Here is a 22,987-nt window from a genome sequence, read left to right as displayed (position 1 = left end):
TGGCAATAATGTAAGGCAAAAGAGGAGTGGGCTCATGGTGTCGCCCTGAAAGACACCTCACTGAAACGTGACCTTGTTAGTTGTCACACGATTTTTGCCAGAGGAGATAGTAAATCTGGTTTTCGAAAGCGACATCAATCTCTCTATGCACCGAACTATTTGCGGATGAACCTTTAAGATTTCCAAAAGACAGATGATAAGTCTATGGGATGTAGAATCGAAAGCTTTCCGATAATCAATGCAGGACATCGATAGGTCACGCTGGTAGAATGCTTCATCTTTGCAGACACATCTATCGATGAGCAGGTTCTCCCGACATCCGGTTACGCCTTTCTTTGAGTCTCGTTGTTCATGCATTTCTTGCCGCACGGGTTCAATTGCCCGAACAATCCTATCATTTAGGATAGCTGTGAATATCTTATAAAGTGTGTTCAGACAAGTTACTGGCCTGTAGTTCTTCGGGTCAGCTAAGTTGCCTATTTTCGGCAGGAGTATTGTGCGCCCTTCCACCAACCACTCTGTAATCGGATCTTCCGACTTCAAATATGAGGTGAAAATACGGGCCAAATGCTGATGGGTTGAAGAAAACTTCTTCCACCAGAAGGTTTAGATACAATCTGGTCCCGGTGCGGTATAGTTCTTCATCCCTCTTAATACTCTTTTCACCTCCTCGGTATTGATGGGTGTGCATTCTTGATCAGGTGTTATGAGGGCAACACATAACTCCTTGAAGCTATTTATATTTCCTGAGTCTTCGTCCACAATATGCTGCCTGATGGTCAGCAGCTTTGACTTGTTAAGTGTGTGATAACGGGTCCGGAGTTCGCGCGCGAACTTTCGAACCTTGGCGGTCAAATTCCTGCCAGATGTGATGTAGTCAATCACACATTGAATGAATGTTGTTCCCACGAGAAGCTAGGGAAAGGGGTTCGTCCATCCTTGTAGAACCCCGCATGCAAGGATGAGGCTGCTTACTCCGAGAGGTCGCCCGGAATCCCAGAGTCACCGTTCTAGACACCTCACCCAGGTGCTATTCAGCTTTCGGCACGGTTTTCACACCTCCGCTTGGCGGTTAATTCCTTCGGGACTACACCTGGACAATTGTCCGCGACTGCCTATTTATTTTTGTAACCATATTCAGCAGAAACCCTTGGTACAGGGACCCTCTATCCGCAACCCGAGGATGCGTTCGGTGGCTTTGTCATAGGCCCTTCGGTTTGATTCTAGAGCCAGTCCATTTTTACATAATGTTCTTCTCGAGCACGACTGTCCCACTTACAAATAAAACATGGATGCTTTGTGTTTACGCTTTCTTGACCTAATAAAATACTGGTTATTTTTAAATCTACAACTTACTGTCACTGGTGACTATGATACTTCAATTTTTCGCGTAGAAAATGGAGATTATTGTATTGCTCTTTCAAGATCACTGAACGACCAATCGGTATAGAGGCATATATGTTTCCATGGTGAAGTAAGACAGCTTTAAAGCTCCTCACTGATGAATCAATAAATAGTCACCAGTCACTAGCTACATATTGAACACTTTTAGACTCATTTATCAGTCCTACAACATCATGGCAATAAACCAAACCCTTTGGTTTAGAGATGAATCTTGGGAATGGGCGACCTCGATCACGATAAAAACTCACTCGAGTACGTGGAGCTAAAAAATTCTTCTCTTTTAGTCTAGAAGCTACAAGTTCAGAAATTTCTTTCGAAAGTCCTGCGTCTTGAACAAAGTAACGTAGCTCGTCTTGAGTAAAACCATGATGATTTCCGGGTTGACCATCTTCTGATTTTTGCGAATCATTTAACTCGTCATTTTGCTGATCTTCGAATCAAGACGTATTCAAACGTAAAATTTTCCGGTCTTTCAGAATCCGGGGTCAAAAAAATGTCATAGATCAAATTAAGGTGTTTGACCTTCATTTGACCTTGATATCGACATAATGGAGTCATATGAACACTGGGATCGTGATCAGCGACCCCAAAAACATATAGGTCGACTAGGCTGAAAGATGCTCCACCTCAATTTCATCTTGTGGCTCTGTGTAATCATCTATACGGCTATACCTACTACAGCCATACTTTTCCTATGATTTAAAAAATCTACACACTTGAGCTATACTTAGAGATATACATCCACTATACTTAATCAAAATATGCATATAACGCTTTTAAAATGAATTTATAACGAGATTTATAACTTATTTCATTTGTACCTAACCGTGCCGGAATATGTGGACTTAGGTTATTTATTAATAACTTAAAAACGAAGTCTCTAAAAAACCTGATTGGAAAGGATGTAATTCCTTTCTCCAAGAGCTTTACTCACTAATAGTTTCGCTTCTCTGAAATTCCTTATTTACAAAATACATATAAAGTTTAAATAAGATGTTGACATAACATGTTAAAATTCTTGGCATAATTGGTATCTTACAAATTAAGATATATTTATTTATATGATGTTTAAATTATTTTTAAACCAATTCTTAGCGATAATGAATGAATATTGGAAATGTTTCAACCACTTAAAATAAGACCATCGTTTTAAATACACCAACTTCCAGTTATCAAGCTTTTTAAATTTTTAATATTACTAAGAAACAACACTTTATCATTCTTAATTGGAATGTACTGCATTACCTAGTCAATTCTTTTCACACGACGAATTTTTTTCTCATGCATTAAAGCTACATTTTTAAAAATCATTGTGTTTTCTTAAAATCTCCCTTGTAGCATTTTTAAGGCCACATGAAATGTGACGTAATTGTAAACCATGTCTAACACGTGGTCCTAGATTTGTGCTTTAAGTCAGTTTAAAAAAGACTTCTGAGATACCGGTAGTCTACCCCGAGAACATTATGAGAATATAAAAAAAGGGTTTTAAGCATGTTAAAGGATTTCCTAAAAGATAATAAGTAGAATGAAATTTAAAAAATGTTTATTTTAATTACACAAAAAATTGGTTAAATCATTTTTAAAAATTTGTAAACATTAAAAATTGTAGTATTTAAGTACACTTAACATTTAAGATAATAAAAGTCGATAAACGAAGTACTTTCAGATAATGAAAGATAATGAAACAAACTCCTTGGGAAAAATGTAAATAATTGTTCTGTAATGAATTCTAACAGAAAATTGAAAAAAGATTACAAAACATTTTTTATTATTTCCTAAAATGTTTAAAAAGTACGTAAAATATTTTGAAGCAAAATGTTGTAATTTTTTTATATTACTTAACTTTAGGAAAAAGTGAGGAACATAATTCTTCAGATTTGAGTAAGTTTAAGAGATATTCAAAAATTTTGAATAATTTTAAAAGATTGGAGATTGGAAGGTGTGACAAGATTAGAAAAACAGAATTATTGTTTCAATAATCGTGTGAAAGTTTTTCATAATTTTTTATTTAACAAAATATACTTTAAAAAATTCAAACTGATTTTCAAACACATAAAACGATTTGCGACAATCTAAAAGAAGAGTGTGGAAGATTTTAAAGCAAAATTCTTTAATTTGATAAGATTAAAAAGTTTTAAAAAAAGTAAATAATAAAGTGAATTCAGGAAGTATTTAGTGGACTTGATGGGATTCAAAAAAATTTAAACTTTAGAAGTGTTTTAAAAACGCAAGATAAACTTTAGGAACTTCAAAAGAATCTCGAAAGGTATCAGGAGAATATACAAAGCTTCTTAAAATGCTTGGGAAAATTTAAAAGATTATAAGGAAACTTTTGTCTACATTTTGAATGTTTTAAACAATTTTTGATTAAAACTCGAGAGAGATACCAATATCTTGAAAAATTTAAAAAGTTTAAAATAGATCAGAAATTTTTTAAATATTTTTCATTACGAAATTTAGCTTTTACAACTTTATTTTAATTGTAAAATAATTGTAACTGGAAATTGATTGTAAATGTAAAATAAATCCAACAAAAATTATTTTAGGAAGAGATATCTCATAATTATAAATAGAGAAAAAAATGTAAAGGTGAGTCTTTGTAGCATTTTAATAACTGATGAACATATTTTTAGATTATTTTTCCTTGAGCATGTTCGACCTTAGGGAATAGATTTCAGGAATAAAACTATAAAAATATATCCATTAGTTAGTAAAATACTATGAAGAATCGCCTTTCAAATTATAGTTGAAGTTGAAGAAATAGATATTTCTCTTATAGTTTTTCAGCAAATGGTTTTTCACTAAACTTAAAGCAGATTAAAATACACTTTAAAAATTAAAATAAGAAAGTTCAGAAATTTTTGTAAAATGATTAGTCCTTTAAATGAGGTCAAGTTAATAAATTTTTTCTTTTTTCTCTTAAAATCCTTAAAATTGTGATTATAGCCTAAAATATTTCTAATACGTTAAAAAAAAATAAATTACAAAAAAAAACTATTTTCAACTTACTACATTTTTTTCAAATTTTAAAAAAGCATTAAAGATGTGAAAAACTTAACTTATATAATCTTATAAATTTTTCACATAAATTTTAAGAAAAATAATTTTATCTCCTTGAAATCTTTCGGAATTCCCTTAAAGCTTCTAAAGTTTATTTTTTTGAAATCTTTGAAAATCTACATTTCTAAAATATTTAAGTTTAAAATTAGATTTGAATCTCTTCCATTTTTCTACATATTTCTTGAATTTACTGGATTATTTACGTTCTTTAAAACTTTTAAATCTTATCAAATTGAAACAGTTTGCTTTAAAATCTTCTGCACTCTTCTTGTAAATTGTAGGAAATCGTTTGGTGTGTTTCAATATCCTTTAGATTTTTTTTAAAGTACATTTTTTTAAATAAAATTTATTAGAAATTCTCAAACGATTATTAGAAAACTAATTCTTTTTTTCTAATATTTTCAGAGATAAACGCTGTAGATGGCGCACATGTATGTTTTGAAGGTTGTGGATTGAGTATGTGATAGCTGGGTCCCTTACGAATATTGTGGCATAGTTTTCGCCGGGAGCGCATGTTTTACGCGCTTACTACGACCATGAGTGAACGTCAAGTGCAGACCGCCGTTGCGCAACGTATTGTCATTCGTTTTTTAGTTCGGGGAGACGTTAAAGAGACGTATTTGTAGTGTAGAGTCTATCATCCACTAGCACCTTCAATATCGCAAAGTAACGGCGCGATGGGTTCCTAAACTGTTGAACTTCGAGCAAAAATTCACGCGTTTGGAAGATTGTCGCCGCTTGCTGACGCGATACGATGTGGTGGGGGGCGGTTTTTTTAACGCGAATCTTCACTACAGACGAGACATGGATACACTATTACACTCCCGAAAGCAATGTGTCGTCTAAAGAGTGGAGGAAGAAGGAGGAAGGGGCGCCAGTCAAAGCGAAGACAACCAGGTCCGCGGGTAAGGCCATGTGTACTGTGTTCTGGGACCGGCGGGGCGTGATCTACGTCGATTTCTTGCGCACCCAACGTACCATCAATGCTGCATACTACTCTAACCTTCTGAAAACACACGCGGAACCTGCTTATTGCTCGAAACGGAGGAGCATTCCAGCACGAAGTGTGATTCTTCTCCAGGATAACGCGCGCCCTCATACCGCGCGTCTCACGCTCGATACAATATCGGAATTGGGGTGGGAGGTACTGAAACACCCCTCCCCTACAGTCCAGATTTATCACCCTGCGACTACCACATGTTTGGACCACTGAAAGTAGCCCTCGGAGGTCAAAGATTCAACACCGACGACGAGGTAGAGGAGTTCGTGCGCACATGGCTGTCCGAGTTGCCCAAGGAATTCTTCGGTACCGGCATCAAAAAACTTCCTGAAAGGTGGGCAAAATGCGTAACTTGTGAGGGGAAATACCTACAAAAACTGTAAATTTCCGTAAATTTTTTCGATTGTAAATAAACGTGTCAGAGTATTGGTCTCGATCATATTTGAACCACCCTCGTAAGAATTGAATACCCTATTTTTTCTAAAAATATATATTATGGCAAAATTAGGAAATAATTTTAAAAAATTGTGATCTCTTTTTTAATTTTCTCTCAGAATTCATTCCATTCCATTTTGGACTAAAAAATAATTTTTAACTGAAAATCCAACTATATGTTTAAAAATTGAACTATTCTGTTGTAAATTCGATTGTGTGTGTGTCGTGCCCACAGGACGGCCGGTTATTAACAAATGGGATCACATGAACTTCCATCGAATACAACGCTGCTGAAGGATGGTGACTTTCTTAGCCTAAAAACATAAACTCAAGACAACTCTCTCGGTCCCAGTCCCCCCCACACTTCCAACCCTACCTTCTTAACTTAATTTTGTTGGTACGAAAGTGATAGCTACAATCTCCACCATATGACGAATTTGCACTTTACTTGGACATGATTTTGACTCACAAAATAAACTTATAGCATAAAGGTGGTAGTTGGACGTATAATCTAAACAATGAATAATACAAACTACAAAATAGCCTCGGAAAGGACTGGAACTTTTAATGACAAAAGGCATGCACACGGAAAATCTAAAGGTCATGTTTCAGGCGACGAATGGAGACTGGGTTTTGGAATGCTAGGGGAGTAAATGATCTCAAGGTAACAGAATTGCGTGAAACTATGCATGTAAGGAAACTAGATATTTTATGTGTGCCTGAAACAAAGAAAAAGGTATGCGAAACTAAAGACATAGGAAACGGCGTGTTGAAAGGCGGATTTGAAATATGGTCAAGAGTAGATAGTGAATCACATGGTAGGCAAAGAAAAGGTCTGATTTTAAATAGAAGAGTGAAGCAGTATCTCGAAGATCATGATTTTGTATCTCCCAGACTGCTGTGGCCTAGAATGAAAGTAGAAATCAGAAGAATATTTATCATAGCATGCTACGCGCCAGTTGATAGTGATCCCAGATAAGTAAGAGATGCCTTCTGGCACACTTAAAATGACACAATAAATATTTCCGATCGTGGCAAAAGAATTATTCTGCTAGGAGATGTGAATGGATGGGTTGGCATCCAAAATCACGATACAGAAAAAGTATTAGGTAATTTTGGAGATCCAAGAATGAACTATAACGGAAATAAATTAGTTGGCTTATGCTTAGAAAGGGGTCTGTTCATTGCAAATACTTGGTTTAGGCATAAACTGATCCACATGTACACCTGGTTCAAAGAAAATAGCCACAGTATAATTGACTTTGTTGTTGCGGATGAAAGACTAAGAGAGTTAGTCAAAGATACAAGGGTCATGAGGGATTCCGAATGCAATACTGATCATTACCTTCTGATCTCTAAAATTAACTTAGGTGGGGGATGGAGAAAAAAGAGAACCAAAAATATAAAACAAATGCGAATCAATATTGAGAACTTACAGAAACCGGATGTGAGAATAGACCTTATAAAAAACAAAGATATAGAGGGCGCCTGGACAAAGTTACGGGATATCATTGTTACATTTGCGATCGAAGTGTGTGGTACCGCGGTTGTAGGAAGAATGTCTGGTGATGCGTCGTGGAATGATGAAATTCAGGCTGCCAAAAAGCAAAGAGAGAAGCGTACAGGAGAACTATGAACATCGTAAGGTCTTAGCAATGCGGAAAGAAATAGACGTATAAATGATTACAGACACAAAAACATGATAATAATACGATTAATTAAGGAACGTAAAGATAAAATTAGAGCAGAAGAAGAGAAGAAAATACAAAACGACTTTGAAGAAAGCAAGAAACTGCTTTATAAAAAAATGAAGGGAAACAGAAGTACAGAATTTTTCAACATGAGAAATAGTGTTGGGGAAATGCTATATGATGCAGACGGAATTCTAGAGGCTTTCAGAGATTATTTTAGGGGACAATTCGGAGATGAAGCTATAGGACACCACAACTGCGATGTTGAACATGATGCGTTAGAAAACTCAATTTAAAAAATTCTGTGTCACTGAGGTTAGGGATATAATTAAGAACAACAAATACGGTAAAGCTACCGGGTGTAGACTGTATTAACGCTGAAATGCTTAAACATGGTGGCGAGTACATACCAAATAGACTGTGCAAATTTAACAATTTTATATACAAGAAAGGTAGATAAAAGCGACTGCAATAATGACAGAGGGATTAGCTTATTAAGTACCGTATGTGAAATATACTCAAAAATACTTTTTCGTAGAGTAATGAAAATAACAGAAGCAAAGATTTGGGAAGTCCAAAGTGGGTTTATGCCAGGTAGCTCATTAAAAACAATATATAAAGGTAGCAAAACAAGTGTAAGGGTGACTGGGAATATGAATGACTGTTTCGATATTATTCAAAAAGTTAGACAAGGATGCGTTATATCTTTATGGTTATTTATATTATTTATGGACAAGTGTTTAAAAATTGCTTTTCTCGACCGAGAGGGTGTGGATCTCGAAACAATAACGGTACGTGGGTTAGTGTTTGCAGATGATAAGGTTGTTATGGCAGAGTAAATCGAAGACTTACAAAGAATGCTGAATAAACTGATTGCACGCATAAAGAGTATGGGCCTCAAAATTAATGCAAATAAAACAGAAACTATGGTTTTCGAAGGAAAAGTGAGAAAACACTATGCAATATTGTATTAAATGATCAGAGAATTGAACAAGTTGAGAAGTTTGTATACCTTGGTAGCTTATTTACTAGGGATGGGAAGATAGATGAGCAGTTAAATAGACGAATAAATGAAGGTAAGAAGGTTATTGGTAGACCAGGGCCCCTTATCAGAAGTAAAAATATATCAAATAAAGCGCGACATGGACCTATGAAGAAAAAGATAAGAGTAAAGTTAATGCAATTGGCATGAGATTCTTGCGCATGACATGCGGGAAAACTCTTATGGACAATGTGAGTAATGACATAATTCTTAAAGAATGTATTGCAGAAGAGACGTTTGTAGACACATGGGAAAAATCGGTTAAGGTGGTTCAGGCATGTTGAGAGAATGCCAAATGAACGACTAACGAAACAAGTGTATCAAGGTAAACTAAATTACAGCGTGTCCAGGGGAAGGCCGCGAAAAGAATGGTTAAAATGTGTGAATAAGACACCAGTTAGAAGAGACATAAGAAGCCAGAGAAACACGAGAACCTGCATGAAAAAATACAAGGATATAAAAGAAGCTACATAAGTATGCCAAGATAGAAAAATATGGCGAAAAATAGTTAATAAAGAGTGTCAGTAGAGTGAATGGCGCTTGAAACAAAAGACCTTGGATACTAATGGATCTAAGTGGGGAACCTCAAATGACGACTTTGTGCGTAAATTCATTTGGGGTGATTGCTACAGAGATTGATCACCAACCTGGGTCGGAGCAGTGTTGCGGATCAAACGTGTTATTTAAATAAATATCACAAAAATTCTGGATCAATCTACAATTTTATATCCCTTCCTCACATTACTACCTTCACCTGAGTGAGTCACACCTACCACGAAAAGGAAATGGCTAAATGGTGTATATGTTGTGTCCATATACAGATTTTAAAGGTCGAAATTATTCTACTAAACATTACTTTATTTAAATACATGTTGCCTAAATTGTGTGGTGACAAGAAATTGATAACAATTACATACATATATTTGTGTGCGGGTATTTATTGAGTTAATTAGACCTATTAGCCTGTACAAATGAGAGTCGAGTCAACAGTCATGAATAAAATTAAGTTAACATGCAGAATAGTAATAAATTACGTACTAGCTGGAATGATAATTAGGACACAGTTTAAAAAAATTATCATTTTAATTACAGCCAATTCCCGTGTTATAAATAATTTTTTTCTTATAAAATGTTGAAAATTATGGAATTTTTTGCGCCACGAGTAAAGACTTTTTTAAATTAAATTTTAAAAGAGTTATTTTGAATCAAATCAACCATTTTGGAAACCATTTTGAATCAAATCAACCTTATGCAAAAACATTTACTAAGATTCTGCATAATTTTTAACGCCACTATAATTTTCTGATTGCAGAATATTTACTAATTGTTCGGTCGCACTCATGTCGGATCTACAAGTATCGAGATATTAGTTCACGAAAGGTTATGCATAAGAACAGAAGCATGCACCTTCAGTCTTCTGTTCAGCGACTTTACATATTACTCTATTAATATGGTCGCGGAATACTGAATATTTAATGTCTTTACAACAAGATTATTCTGTGGACAGTATATACAGTCATAAGTGGACGAGACCCTTTTCTTAAGATTGTCAGGTAGCTCCTTATTATTTCTTTACGATTAATTCAGACTTGAGAAATTGCCCATATTGGCTTTCGTTTGTCAGAACAGCGTCTTAGATGCGCATGTAATACGCATTGATACACGTAAAGATTTGAAGCATTAAACTTGGCTATTAATAATATTGTTTTAGATTTTAGATAGTATGTTGAAGGCAATATTCAGGTATTAAATAAAAATCTAAATGATTCAAACACTTAAGTTGTTTAACCATTAAATGACCTGTCGGGGTTAGAGAAACCCCAGGCTTCTTCACTCTCAATTTGATAGTTTTCATGGTTATAAAATTTGACCATTTTTTGTCGAAGCAAGTCAAAATATTTGACAGGTCAGCGAGAAAAAAACTTTTTCTGCATGGGGTAGAGAAGCCCAATAGACCAGCTATGTCACATTCCGCATAAGAGGTCAACTAAGGGTTAAGATAGAATCCACCTCTCCATTGAATAGCTCACAAAGTATTCACTTTGAAAAAGGAACAGAAAATTGTATAAAACTTAGTGTTGAAGTACGTAGATTAGAAATAAAACCTCGATGTATATCACTTTTTCACTGTTAATAAACAAGATGATTTATCAATGATGCCAAGTATTAACTACACAATATCATGGACTGTTTGATAACACAGTCATGACGAATCGTAAAACGCAAGAACCCACTCGCCCAATGCACATTTGGCGAGCTTGCACTTGCGTAGTTTTATTTGGCGAGAATAAATATTAAAGAGTAACCACGACGAATCGTGTATCACCATCACATTGTGAGCGAAACTCCGCTCTTCTTGATTCACGTTAGGATTCGCCGAACCTTGAAATCGAGGCCATGGAGAATCCGGTTGAGACAACTAATCCAAACCATTCCTCCAAGAGTTGATGTTACGTGCATTGTGTGATCGACAATCTACGTAAAGCACGGTCAGTGAGATTATATGCACCGGGGATATGATTCCAAATTGATTTAGGCACGGTCGCTTATATCTCTGATATGCGACTAGTGATGTTAGTCTTCCCTCTAAAAGATTGTCCCTGAATCCAGTTTCAATTATTAGTTTAATAGCAATAGAGATGCCATTGGATAGTAGGAACCAATCGCAAGACAACTCAAACCTCAACTCAGCCAGATTCATAAACACTAGAATTTCTTCCGCAGAGTTGATGGCCTGACGGTAGACCAGAGCACCGATAGCCTTTTCTGAGACGTCTCTAAATCCATGAATTTCACAATTCAACGTCTTTAATTAATGTCGTCACCATCTGGGTATGAAGATGGATGACAGCATGGAACGTTTTTTTAAACCTCCCTGTCTTCAACAATGATCAAACTTGAAACCTAAAACAACCTGAAACCGGTTGCCATAGAATCCTTGATGGTGAGAAGCTAGGATCCTTTTCGCATTCAGAAGAATCCGATGTTTCACGAAATTCGGTAGTGACTACTTGGAGTACCTCATCTGAATTTGTGAGCTACTGCATACATTCTCCTATGCAAGATGACATTCAAAAACTCGGTCTGAAGTTTGGATCCTGAGCATAGCAAGTTATTCAGAGACAATCCTACTTCAGTTCTCTGAAAACCATTACAATAAATCAGACCCTCGTACTGAAACTCATCTCTTTAATCACACAGTGGTGTTGTAAATAGTATCACCGATCAGTTCGAAGTTCCTCAGGATTGGTGACCAGGTCCATTTGGTCCAGAACGATATATTCCTGTATTCCATTTAAACATTCTGTTCGTGGCGTAGGATCTCGTCGGAATCTTCCCCCATAGTCATAAATGTCCGATAAGCTCATGAGCGAGAATTGTATCCCAGTGGATGGCATATATGACGTGAGCGTAGAAAAACTATTGCTTATACAAACAAACTTAAGCTCATATCTGTTTGAGGAATCACTCTTTCACCACTGAGCATTTGATACCTCTAGCACGTTGCTCTCCAACATCTTTAACGGTGATGATGGGCTGATGATGCCGCAACTTAAGTCTCCTCACCAGGAACCAAGAGCCCAAAGATTACGGGACACATGGCGGCTTCCACCAACTCCGTTTATTACAATGGGAGCAGTCGTGAACAGCACAAAATTGCCTAGTCATGAACTAGGTTGGGTGTGTGCGAGAGGTTACCATATCCCTTCAGTCTTAGAGAAAGTGGCGCTATTAGGATTGAGGGTCAAGGCAGTATCTCGAGAACGTGGGATTTTTCGTCCCCCACCACTCTCCCATCTGAGATAAACACATTCAAACGTAGCTTGTCGGTGAATCGGCTCTGCTACATGTTGCGTAGGCCAGCCTCGTGTAGAACCGAAAAGGCACGAGGAGGATCCCGAACTCTTCTGACTTCACAAATGACGTTCTAGCTGCTCCTCAAACTTATTCTGGTTTTGAAATTCCGAGTTACCTTAGAATCATTAGACTCATTAAAAGGAGTTAAATATAGTTAACCTAATGTAAATATATATAGGAGACAATATTTGTAGGTCTAAAATGTTTCAAATTTAGTGCTGCATTGTTTTGTCATATTTTTAGTAACTAATTAATTTTCTACAACTAAAAAACGAATTTTCGACAAAATAGTTAAATTTTCAACCTAAGAAATTACTTTTAAAAAAATTATTTTTTCACTTAAAATTTTAATTTTTGCTTCAGTCTGCAGATGAAAAATTACTTTTACACCGAAAGAAAATGCGAATTTTTCAAGAAATTAATTTTAAACTAAAACAGATAAATTTTCAAAGAAGAAAATAATGAGCCACCAAAGAAGAATATCTTTGATCAGTGACATCTTTACTGGTTTTTTGAAAGATGTCGGATTTAATTGACCCAATTATTAAATTTGTTTAAAGAAATTTTTCATTGGCATTAGGGTCTTATGAAAATACTTAATTATAAAACATGCATTTCTTAATCTTTAAAAAATGCATGTTTTATAATTAAGTATTTTCATAAGACCCTAATGCCAATAAAAATTTTCTTCAAACAATAATATCTCTGCTCCATAACTTAACATTGGCCGTACCAGCCTATTAAATAACAATATGCACTTTCTACAATTTTTGTTGAACTTCTTTTTCCTATTCCCCATATCTGTTTTATTATACCTGCTGCTTTTTAACTTTCTCTTATATAAGCTCTATGATCTCCATTTGTTTGCGAGATATATCCTGAATATTTCAACTCTTTTACTTCTTCTATCTTCATTCCCTTCCATCTCCTCGTCCATTCTTTCTTCATTCGCACTCCTTTTCTAAACCTCATTATCTTTGTTTTTTCTACATTCAAATTCCGCCTTTTCCCCTACAAGTATTTCTCTAATCCTATAATTAAGCTTGCCATTCCTTCTTCATCCTCTTCCATCAAAACTATTTCATCTGCTCATGCCAGTGTATATATCTTTTCCTTTCCTATCCAAACTTTTCCCTAACTTTTTCTCCTTATTTCTTCTTCCAAGTCTGATATTAATATAATAAATAGAATTGGGCTCTGAGGACATCCTTGCCTCACTCCTTTCACCAACCAGCAATGAACATTGCTATCATTGTCCCTTTTTCTCTTTTAATCCTCTTATTTACAAGATACTTAAGAACACATATGTTGTACATTACGCCCATTACCTTTTTAAACCATGTCTGATTCGGTGACTCAATCTTTTTTTCTTCAACTTCTATCTTTAATCTCTCCGACAAAACAGTTACATATACTTTATACCATATTGGCATCAGCGCCACACCCCTATAATCTTAAACCTCCTCTCCTTTGCCTTTCTTCACTATCGGTATAAGTACTTCTTTTTTCCATAACTCTAGCCACCCCTCTCCTCACCCTGCTTGATTACACATTATCCATGCCCATCTCTCTAGTTTCTTCCCTCCATATTTCCATACTTCATTTGGAATCTCATCTAACCAAGTGCCTTTCCATTCTTTTTTATACCTAAAACCTTGACTATTTCTTCCCTTGTTACGTCCTCTTCCTCATCTCTTTCTCTACCATATTTTCCTTTCTTTCTAACTCTTTTCTTTACTCCTCTTAGCAAATCCAAAAAATATTTCCTCCATTCTACCATTTCAGTATCTTGCTTTACTCTTTTTCTTCTTGTTCTTTCTTTACTTACTACCTTAAATGCCTCTTCTTCCCTCCTGGGCTTCTCAGCCTCTTCCTGAAACCTCTTATTATCTCCCTTTTTCTTTTTATCACACAACCTCTTTTTTTCTCTTTACAGCCTCCATCCCATCCACTACTATTTCCCTTTTTACTAACTTCATTTTTTTTCACTTTTTTCAAATTATAGGCCTAATCTCTTCTTTATTTTCCCCAATTATTTCTATTATCTCCTCTGCTTTCTCCTGCATTTCAACATTCACAGAAACCTTACAACCTTCCACTTCTCTCCTTCCATCTGTGCCTCTTCTACTTTAAATTCTTCTTTCTGTTCTTTCCTCTCTTTCTTATCTTTCCCTGTTATACAGTCATCCCTTACTTCCATTACCATTCCTCCCATTGCGCTGACTTTTTATTCTTCCTCTTCGGATTTTGCACTTACCATTTGTAACCTCTTGGTAACCTTCCCCTTACTCTTTTTCATCCCTTTTAATCTAGCTATGTCTCCATCATTATGACTACATCCCATTGTCTCAAATTCCTGATAAACGCCATATATCTCTTCCCTTTCTTCATCCCAATTCCACTATACTCCGTCTATCTGTATTCTCCAATAGTAAGTCCAAGTTCTTCTTCCCTTTTTTTCTTCCGCTATTTTCCTGAACTTGTACTGCATCTTCCTTTTTACTCATGTCAAATCATCCGCTTTTCTCTCCCAGCTTCAATATAACATTCTCTTCTTCGTCATCACTTCCCTCTTATGTTCCCATTTATTTAGTCTTACCAGTACCATTCTCTCCCCTATTCGCTCTTTTCTTCCTAATCTTCTCACTTTCTCTATTTCTACCTTCGCATCAATCGTTTTTAGAACTTCTTCCACTCCTTTCTTCAGCTCCTTGCCCTCTAATATTATAGCCTTTATCACTATGTTGGTTTTTCCTTCTTCTCACTTTTTTCCTTCTATTATTTGTTCTATTTTTCTCAATCTTTCCTTCACCGTATTGCCACTCTCGTCCCCACCAAAATCCTGGTTCGAGCTTTCTAGTTTCTTTATCCTACCTTGCATTTCCTCTAATTTTTTATTATTGTCTTCCTGCTTCTCTAGTTTTAGTTCCAATGACTGCACCCTCTTCTCTAAATGTTCTCTGATTTATTCCCATTTCCTTATTTCTTTCCCAAGTCCAGTCTAAAGGTTTTCTTATGAAGTAAGTACGGAGATTGATTACAGTTTAAATCGGAATATGTTTTAAAAAGGCTTACTTCGCAGGTTTTACTATCCACTATTTTGAGATTAGCTTGATTTCGTTTACAAATCAGGTAATTTCTTATGTTTTTGCAATGTTCAATCGTTTGTCTGTTTGTCGGGACGTATGAGTCTCTGAATATAAGTAAAATGCTTTGAATAATTGCTATAGAAAGTGAGCTTGTGTCGAGGATATACTGGTAATTTTCTTCTGTTTTGTCATAGTGATAACGTGTTCTATGGTGTTCTTAGAATTGTTGTAGCGGATGTTTTAAAATTGCAGGTGTTAAGATTTGTGGATGCGCTATCGTGTGCTTGCCATCATTGATAGCATTGATAGCAGTATCAATAGCTTCGTTCATTTCGTCTATTATGAGTGTAATTTATTTTATGAGAGTTAGCCGATCCTCTTTTATCCCTTTATTTCCAGAGTAACTTATGCAGGATTGTAATTTTAGAAATTAATCGGTTATATATTTTTTTGAACAACCATAATTCTTTTTGGTGCACATTAAGTTCCACAAGCTCGCTCAGCTCAAATCAAGGTGTAATCTATTGCGTCTAACCTTTGCTCTCTTGTAGTTAAATTTGTCCCTATAATTAGTCTCCATTCTTCGTGGTGAAGATATAACTTTTTAATTTCTTCTACATAGACATTTCCCTTTAGCTCTTCCAATACGTAATATGCTCTAATAGCAATTATTATTGTGCAGATTAGCAACAATTTTGTGCGGGGTCACTTAGAAATCTTTCTGAAAACTACTTCGATGCAAGTTCTTTATCTCAGTATCACAAAAAAAATATATTAAATTATGCAAATAGGCAAAATGGCCGGGACTAAGGTTTCGCAGCTTTAGAAAAAAGACCCATATATCTAGAATATAACTGACTATAATAAATAATGGCGATAATATGGATCATTTAATTTATTAAACTCTTTTTAGAGAAATCATTGAATCTTCAAGTCCGCAAAAAACGTCTAATTGATAAGACTACTTATGGAAACCAACCAGTGACGATTGAAGAAGTTTCGTACATTGTCAGTATTTTGATACACGATTTTCCTACCTGCGCAGGGAGTATACTAACACCTATAGTTGTGCTAACTGCAGCTCACTGTGTTTATGATAATTGGAGGTACAGTATTATATCTGGTACACAATATTCAACACGTGGTACACATCACACTGTAAACGGAAAACTAATACACCCAGGATATGATCCGCATGTTTCTGATGTTAACGGCATTGCCCTGCTACACATTTCACCACCTATCAACTTGACCTATTCGCCTAATCGAGCAATAGAAATAGGTACTGGACCTGCAGCACCACTCACTCTTGGTACCTTGAGTGGATGGGGAAGAAACTTTCATGAAGGGTAAGATATATGAAAAGAATATATAATATACATACGGGCGTAAGTGCTAAAGTGTTGGAAATATCTTTCATAGACCATGCTTGGTATTTTTCTCAAACAGTAATCACACACATAATTTTGCCTGTTCTTTCCACAATTAAATACAGTTAAGTAATCGCTCAAAAGTAAATTATCGATTTTTTAAAATGAAAGCATAGAATAAAAAAGCTATGCAAATATTTGCGTTTGCATACTTTCATTTTTGCGGACGCGTCACATCATAGATAAGAGGTCTTCTCGTATGAGGTTGCTTCTTTTAGAATGCTCCTTGTGTAGTTTCATAGAGGTAAGTTATAGTTTGAAAGTTCTTCCTTATTGTTTTTCTAAATTAAAAAGTGAAACAGTTACGCAAATTTTTATTTGTCAACATTTTAGGGTTTTTGTGACGTGTTGATCTTAGACGAGGGCATTCTCGGTCGGTTTTTTAATCTTTAAACGTGATTATCTCGAAATTGTCTTTTCAAAAACTGTTCGTGCTGTAACTTAAAAAGTTATTGACCTTTAATTAAACAGCCGATATAAATTTTAATTTTCAACTTTTTTATTATTTTATAGGTTTATCCTTACCTTTAACACATAAGTAACCGAACAAAAAAACCGTTTTTATATCAGATAAATGCAAATATTTTGACAGCTGCAGCAGCTTTCGATGCCTTGGAGCAGACGCTTGAAGAAATATTCTTGATAATTTAAGTAAATATTCTATTTTCCATAGATAGGAGCGGTTGCTGCAAGGATTCCCTGGATTTCACGCAAGCATTCTGATTCTAGAATATTGTCGGTTGGGCACCATTTATTAAACGCGGGTGTTTCAAAGAAGCTCTATAGACAATTCGCCCTTCTTGGTCATATTTGACGCACTCTCTAATAATATTTTCATCGAAATAATGCATTTGAGATACACGTTCTGTATATCGGAAAGAAACACCGGGCACACAGGATTCTCAGATGTCAGTTCGACTTTGAGGCTAGAAACGTGTTTCCATTTTCTAATTTTTTACTACTCGACTATTGCGCCATGTCTTATGAAGGCAGGATTGCGAAACATTTTGGATTACGTAAGGGAACATGCCCCACCACGAGAGCCTCCGGATTTGTTTATACGATCGTGCATCATATTCATTTTCAGGAATATAAAAATGTCTATAGTAAGAATTTGAATCCTAATCGGCCAACTCATTAGATTCTTCAAAAACATATGATCGCTATATTGGGTTCGCCATTTTAAAGTTTTTAATTCTGATATCATATTCGGATTTGGAGACCTAACAAATTTTTAACACAACAAGTTTTATGAATATCGGCCAAATTTTACTTAGTCTCGATCCGCTAGTCTAAATTTTGGAATTCTAATGTGAAATTCGGATTTATGGACCAAAAAAACTTTAATATGTCAAGTTTCATAAAAAGCCGCCAATTTCGCATAATGTCGACCAGCCACATTGTATTCGCCATTTTGAATTTTGAAACTCTAATACCATATTCGGATTCAGAGAGCAAAAAAACATTATGTGCGAACTTTCATGATAATCAAAATAGTACAATTGAATTTATTTTAGAGAAGGCATATTCCATCAAATGCACTCTTGGCCGCCATTATTTTTGATGCGATATGCTTCATACAATGTCAACGGGCTAACAGTGATTAACAGCGAAATAGCGGATACTTTGTAGAGACCTCCCTCCGACTAAACAGATTTCTTGTGACGTCTCATTATACTCCTCATGAAACTCCTTCCAAAAGTTAGTGATGTGCTAAATCAATGACTCCCATCACGCGCGACGAGCTACAAAAAACTTCTTGTGACTGGGACTAACCAAGGACTAACCAGGCGACTGCGCAATAAACGACAGATATGTCTACTCCCCGGCACATGGACTTCCGTAAGTCGGGAGTCAAATGTGTGAGAAATAGTAATTCGCGGTCTTTTTCAAACTGTAAAACTGTACCTGACTCTAGAGTGTGCTGGACTGTCTGTTTGAAAGAACGTGTGTGCGAAAAGAGCGTTGAGTCGTGCTTTTGTGCAAAGTCTAGCTACGGCTAGTTAATTTGTCTACAATGTTAATATCTTTGCTTATTTTATACTATGTATACGAACTCAGCTCGCCTTTTGGTTTTATTTGTGAATAAACATATTTAATCTTAACATTCAGCGGTGGGATATAATAGCTGCCGCTTAGAAAAATCGTGCAAGGCTTTTTCACGTCGCATGGTCGAAATGTGACGCCTTAAAGGGTCAGCGTTTTAGTGCAAATTGTTAGATGATACGATCAATAAATGATCAAAATTGCTCCTCAGGTAAACTGTACAAACTATTCTACCTACAATCTTCGAAATAAGTGTTGCACTTGGTGAGTTTTCCAATTTCTATGTTGCGCATTACCTCTCCCTTTTTTCAATTGCGTACATCGTCGCATTTAACCTTGGCGAAAAATTAAAGTCGAGAAACTCATTGTGTGGAGACCAAAGAGAGAGAGAGAGAGCGCTCTGAAGTTGTACGTGAGTATACTTTGAGAAATATCTCGATATAAGATGATTATGAGACTTTAATGTGCGATATACTTATACAGCTTTTGTTAAAATTTGATACCTTTGTGCGAAACTATCACCATCTTCACTATGGTTGGAATTTGACAATTGATGAGGTTATATTTACCCTCGCGTTCATGTGCGGAAATTACTTTGTTTAGAGACAATCCGTCACTACCCTCTCTACGTTCGGAATTCGTTTGATGGGTCAAGAGGTTATGAAAACCTTCGCGGTAAAGAGCGAAAATCATTTGAAATTAGTGGTTTAGTACATGCCTTTCGTTCAAAGTTTTTTTGACAGGTAAAGAGGTTATGTATAGACTGAGCGATACCTTTAAAAAATTTTTTTTTTAATGAGTTAAGGTTGGTCAAAATGAAATGTCGAAATATGATAAATATTTCGTTGGAAGACTTTAAACGATTTGTACGCGGCTTGCAGAATGAACAAAATTCTTCAAGAAATTTACAGAATACAGCAAGAGTCGATCAAAAATAAGCAGAATTTTTTGGACGAGTGGGAAATACGTTCTAGCGAATCTAATTCCTAAATGAACAAATCAGCGTACGTTCTGACCTTGATCAACAACTGTTCGGAAACGATTATTAACAAAAGAACAGTTTCAACAATCTTCCAAATGATCAAGTCCCACGAAGAGAGCGACACGAACCAACTGCAGTGTAATGATTGATACAAATGATGATGGTTGAGAATCAATGTCTTCGTGCTTAGTTGGAACGATTTATGGAGCGACTTGCGGCACCAGCAACTGCACCCAGTAACGAAGGAGTACGCGAGTCCTTTCATATAATTCCAGATTTTTAGTAAAAGCACACAGGTTTTTGATGGCGAGAGAGGCAGCATTTAAGCGAAAAAATGGCTCGAAAATTTAAATCGTATGAAATTACTTCAGCAATGGCCTTCGGGATTCGTATTCAAAGCAGCTCAAAGTCATCTTAAGACAGGAGCATTGAATTGTTTTCGTCTCAACACTTACAGACTGAAGACCTGGAAGGACTTTGAGGAAGCATTCACCAAACCATACATCAGTGCAGAAGGTCTGACCGTTAAATGGCGTAGAATGGCAGAACGCAATCAACAAAAGGGTAAATCCTTGAATGTGTACTTGATAGATAAAGCTAGACTATGTCAAGAACTGGGCTTATCTCTCGAAGAAGCTAAAGAGCAAATTTTAATCATTAAATGGTCCAGAGATTTATGCAACGCCCTGTCAGCTAAGAAAGATGATAAAGGTTAATTGAAATGCTGGAATTGCTCAGCATTTGGACATATATCGATGAACTATCCTCACCCTCGGAGAAGAGAAGTTTGTGAACTATGTCAAGCGACAGGTCATACTCGAAGACACTCTTACATATTCAAACCAAATAGCAGAAAAGTACGACAGATAATGGCATCTAATGATGTTTCAGTGAAGAAATATTTCAAAACCGTATTAGTGAATGAACAGGCATGGAATGCTTTTATAGATCCAGAAAGCTCATACTGTACAATAAAAGAATCAGCTGCGAACAATGGTGGTTATCCTATACGTCAGCGTATTTCGGAATTGAAGAGTTGGGGTCCAGACAATTATCGAGTCGCATCCAATGGAATAGTGACTGCTCAAATATCAGATTCTTTTTAGCGCATATGATGCCTCCACGATTTTGGCTCGTACTGCTAGGTTCACACTTACAAAATTTTCCTTATTTCGCAATTTCAATCAAAATTATTATTTACTCGCGAATGCTTGACTTTTCCGAACGTATTCGGCATGCGTTAATATGAATCTACTTAGCTTTTCAAATTGTTTTTTGCGTAACTCTTGCGTAAATCTTCCGCTGTAATAAAATGAGTTGCATCTTTTTTATTAAAATGATATTATTTAAAAAATAAAAGTTCGACTTTTTTCCATTTCAGATTGATCCAGAAATATCCCACAGATTTAAGATCTTTTTCTGTGCCAGTAATTAACAATTTCGAGTGTCAATGGCGCTACGGTATAAATAAAAGGCACATTACGGAGAGATATGTTTGTACTTTTGATAAAAATTTTCGCAAGCATGCTAGCATCGGCGATGCTGGTGATCCGTTAGTAGTCAACGGTGCACTCGTTGGTGTTCTAGTTTGGTCTGGATTTAATCTAAATGAGGAAAAACCTGATATTTTTGTCAGGGTATCGCATCCTATACTCAGAGCCTGGATATATATGAACACTAAAATTATTGAAGGATTTTGATGAACTTGCAGCTGCTTCTTTCCAATTACTAAAATATCAAGAGTTTGCCTCCCTGTATTTATCTATTATTTTAAATGTATAATAAAATAACTCTATGTCTTCGTTTCGCTTTTAGTAGCAACTCACTTCATTACATAAAAAACAGCATGGACACCAAAGAATAAAGTAATATGCAAAAATATTGAAAACTTACATAATATGTGCGCTTATGTGCATTACTGATGATAGCCAAAAACTACGTACCCATTACTGCGTCCCTATTTATGGGCCTTCTAGTTTTATATATATATATATATATATATATATATAACGTATTAAAGTTAAAAAGATCATTCAAGTCGGGTTTTCTTATTTAACATAATCGTATATTAATTAACAATAAATGATAAAATAATAGAAAGTTGACTTTATGTTCAATATGCACTCCGCTCCGTGCATAATGTCGGACATGGTATGGCAGGGGAGTATTTTTCGTAGAACTCAAGTTCCTTCACTCTTGGCACGTGGAAGCGCCATAGAATTCGCGTCCGCTCTTCCTGAATGGTGCTGCTTATCAGTCCCCCCCCCCCCCGCAAGTACGAAGTGTATATTTTAGGATGTTTTTTTCGCGATTTTGATTAAACAATAACGATTCGTTTTCGTACAAGCATTGATTCGGTAAGTAATTCATTACCTATTATTATGTGTACTATAAAGCATTATTCTGGTACATAGTCTCTTTTCGTACATTTATTTGAGTGGAACGAATAAAAAAGACTGAACTGAAATGTCGGCGCTCGAAACGATAGAGTGATGGTAGGGGATAAAATCGAGCGAAAATGAGGAGAATGGTCATTATTCAGAGAGCGGACTGTATATTTTTAAATAAAATAATAGAGATGTGTACCTATCACTGCGTCCCTATTACTAAGAATTTATAGGCTATTCTTTGAAAAATCAAGTTATTTCTATATAAAATATTTTTCTTATCGATTAAACAATGTAACAATTCACTTCAATTTATCAATTACTCACAATTGTTGCTTTTAAGTTGAGTAATGGGATGAAAAGTTAAGCGCTAGTAAAAAGTTTTCTTAATAAAGTATTATTATATTCCCTATGCTTTATATTATGCTATATATTCACTGTATTACCTTTAGATGAGAATAACATTAATTTTGGGTGAGGAAATGCCTAAGTTACATTAGAGAGCTAAGACGCAGAAAATTACAAGAAAGATATTTAGGAATAATAACTATTAATTAATACAG

At 35.6% G+C, this 22,987-nt stretch overlaps 1 protein-coding gene across 1 annotated transcript in view; it reads left to right on the top strand.

Annotated features, from left to right (window-relative positions):
• The window catches only part of LOC117176664 (trypsin zeta-like), a 61,374-nt gene extending 40,621 nt beyond the window's left edge, over positions 1 to 20,753 (top strand). Inside the window, exons 2-3 of the mRNA XM_033366917.1 lie at positions 16,493 to 16,928; positions 20,495 to 20,753. Of these exons, the coding sequence (XP_033222808.1) occupies positions 16,493 to 16,928; positions 20,495 to 20,753 (695 nt within the window). The remainder of the gene's footprint in view (positions 1 to 16,492; positions 16,929 to 20,494) is intronic.
• The last annotated feature ends 2,234 nt before the right edge of the window (positions 20,754 to 22,987 follow it).

The sequence above is a fragment of the Belonocnema kinseyi genome, chromosome 7 (genome assembly GCF_010883055.1).
Source record: "Belonocnema kinseyi isolate 2016_QV_RU_SX_M_011 chromosome 7, B_treatae_v1, whole genome shotgun sequence".
NCBI classification, from domain to species: domain Eukaryota; kingdom Metazoa; phylum Arthropoda; class Insecta; order Hymenoptera; family Cynipidae; genus Belonocnema; species Belonocnema kinseyi.
This window is presented reverse-complemented; position numbering and strand designations above follow the sequence as displayed.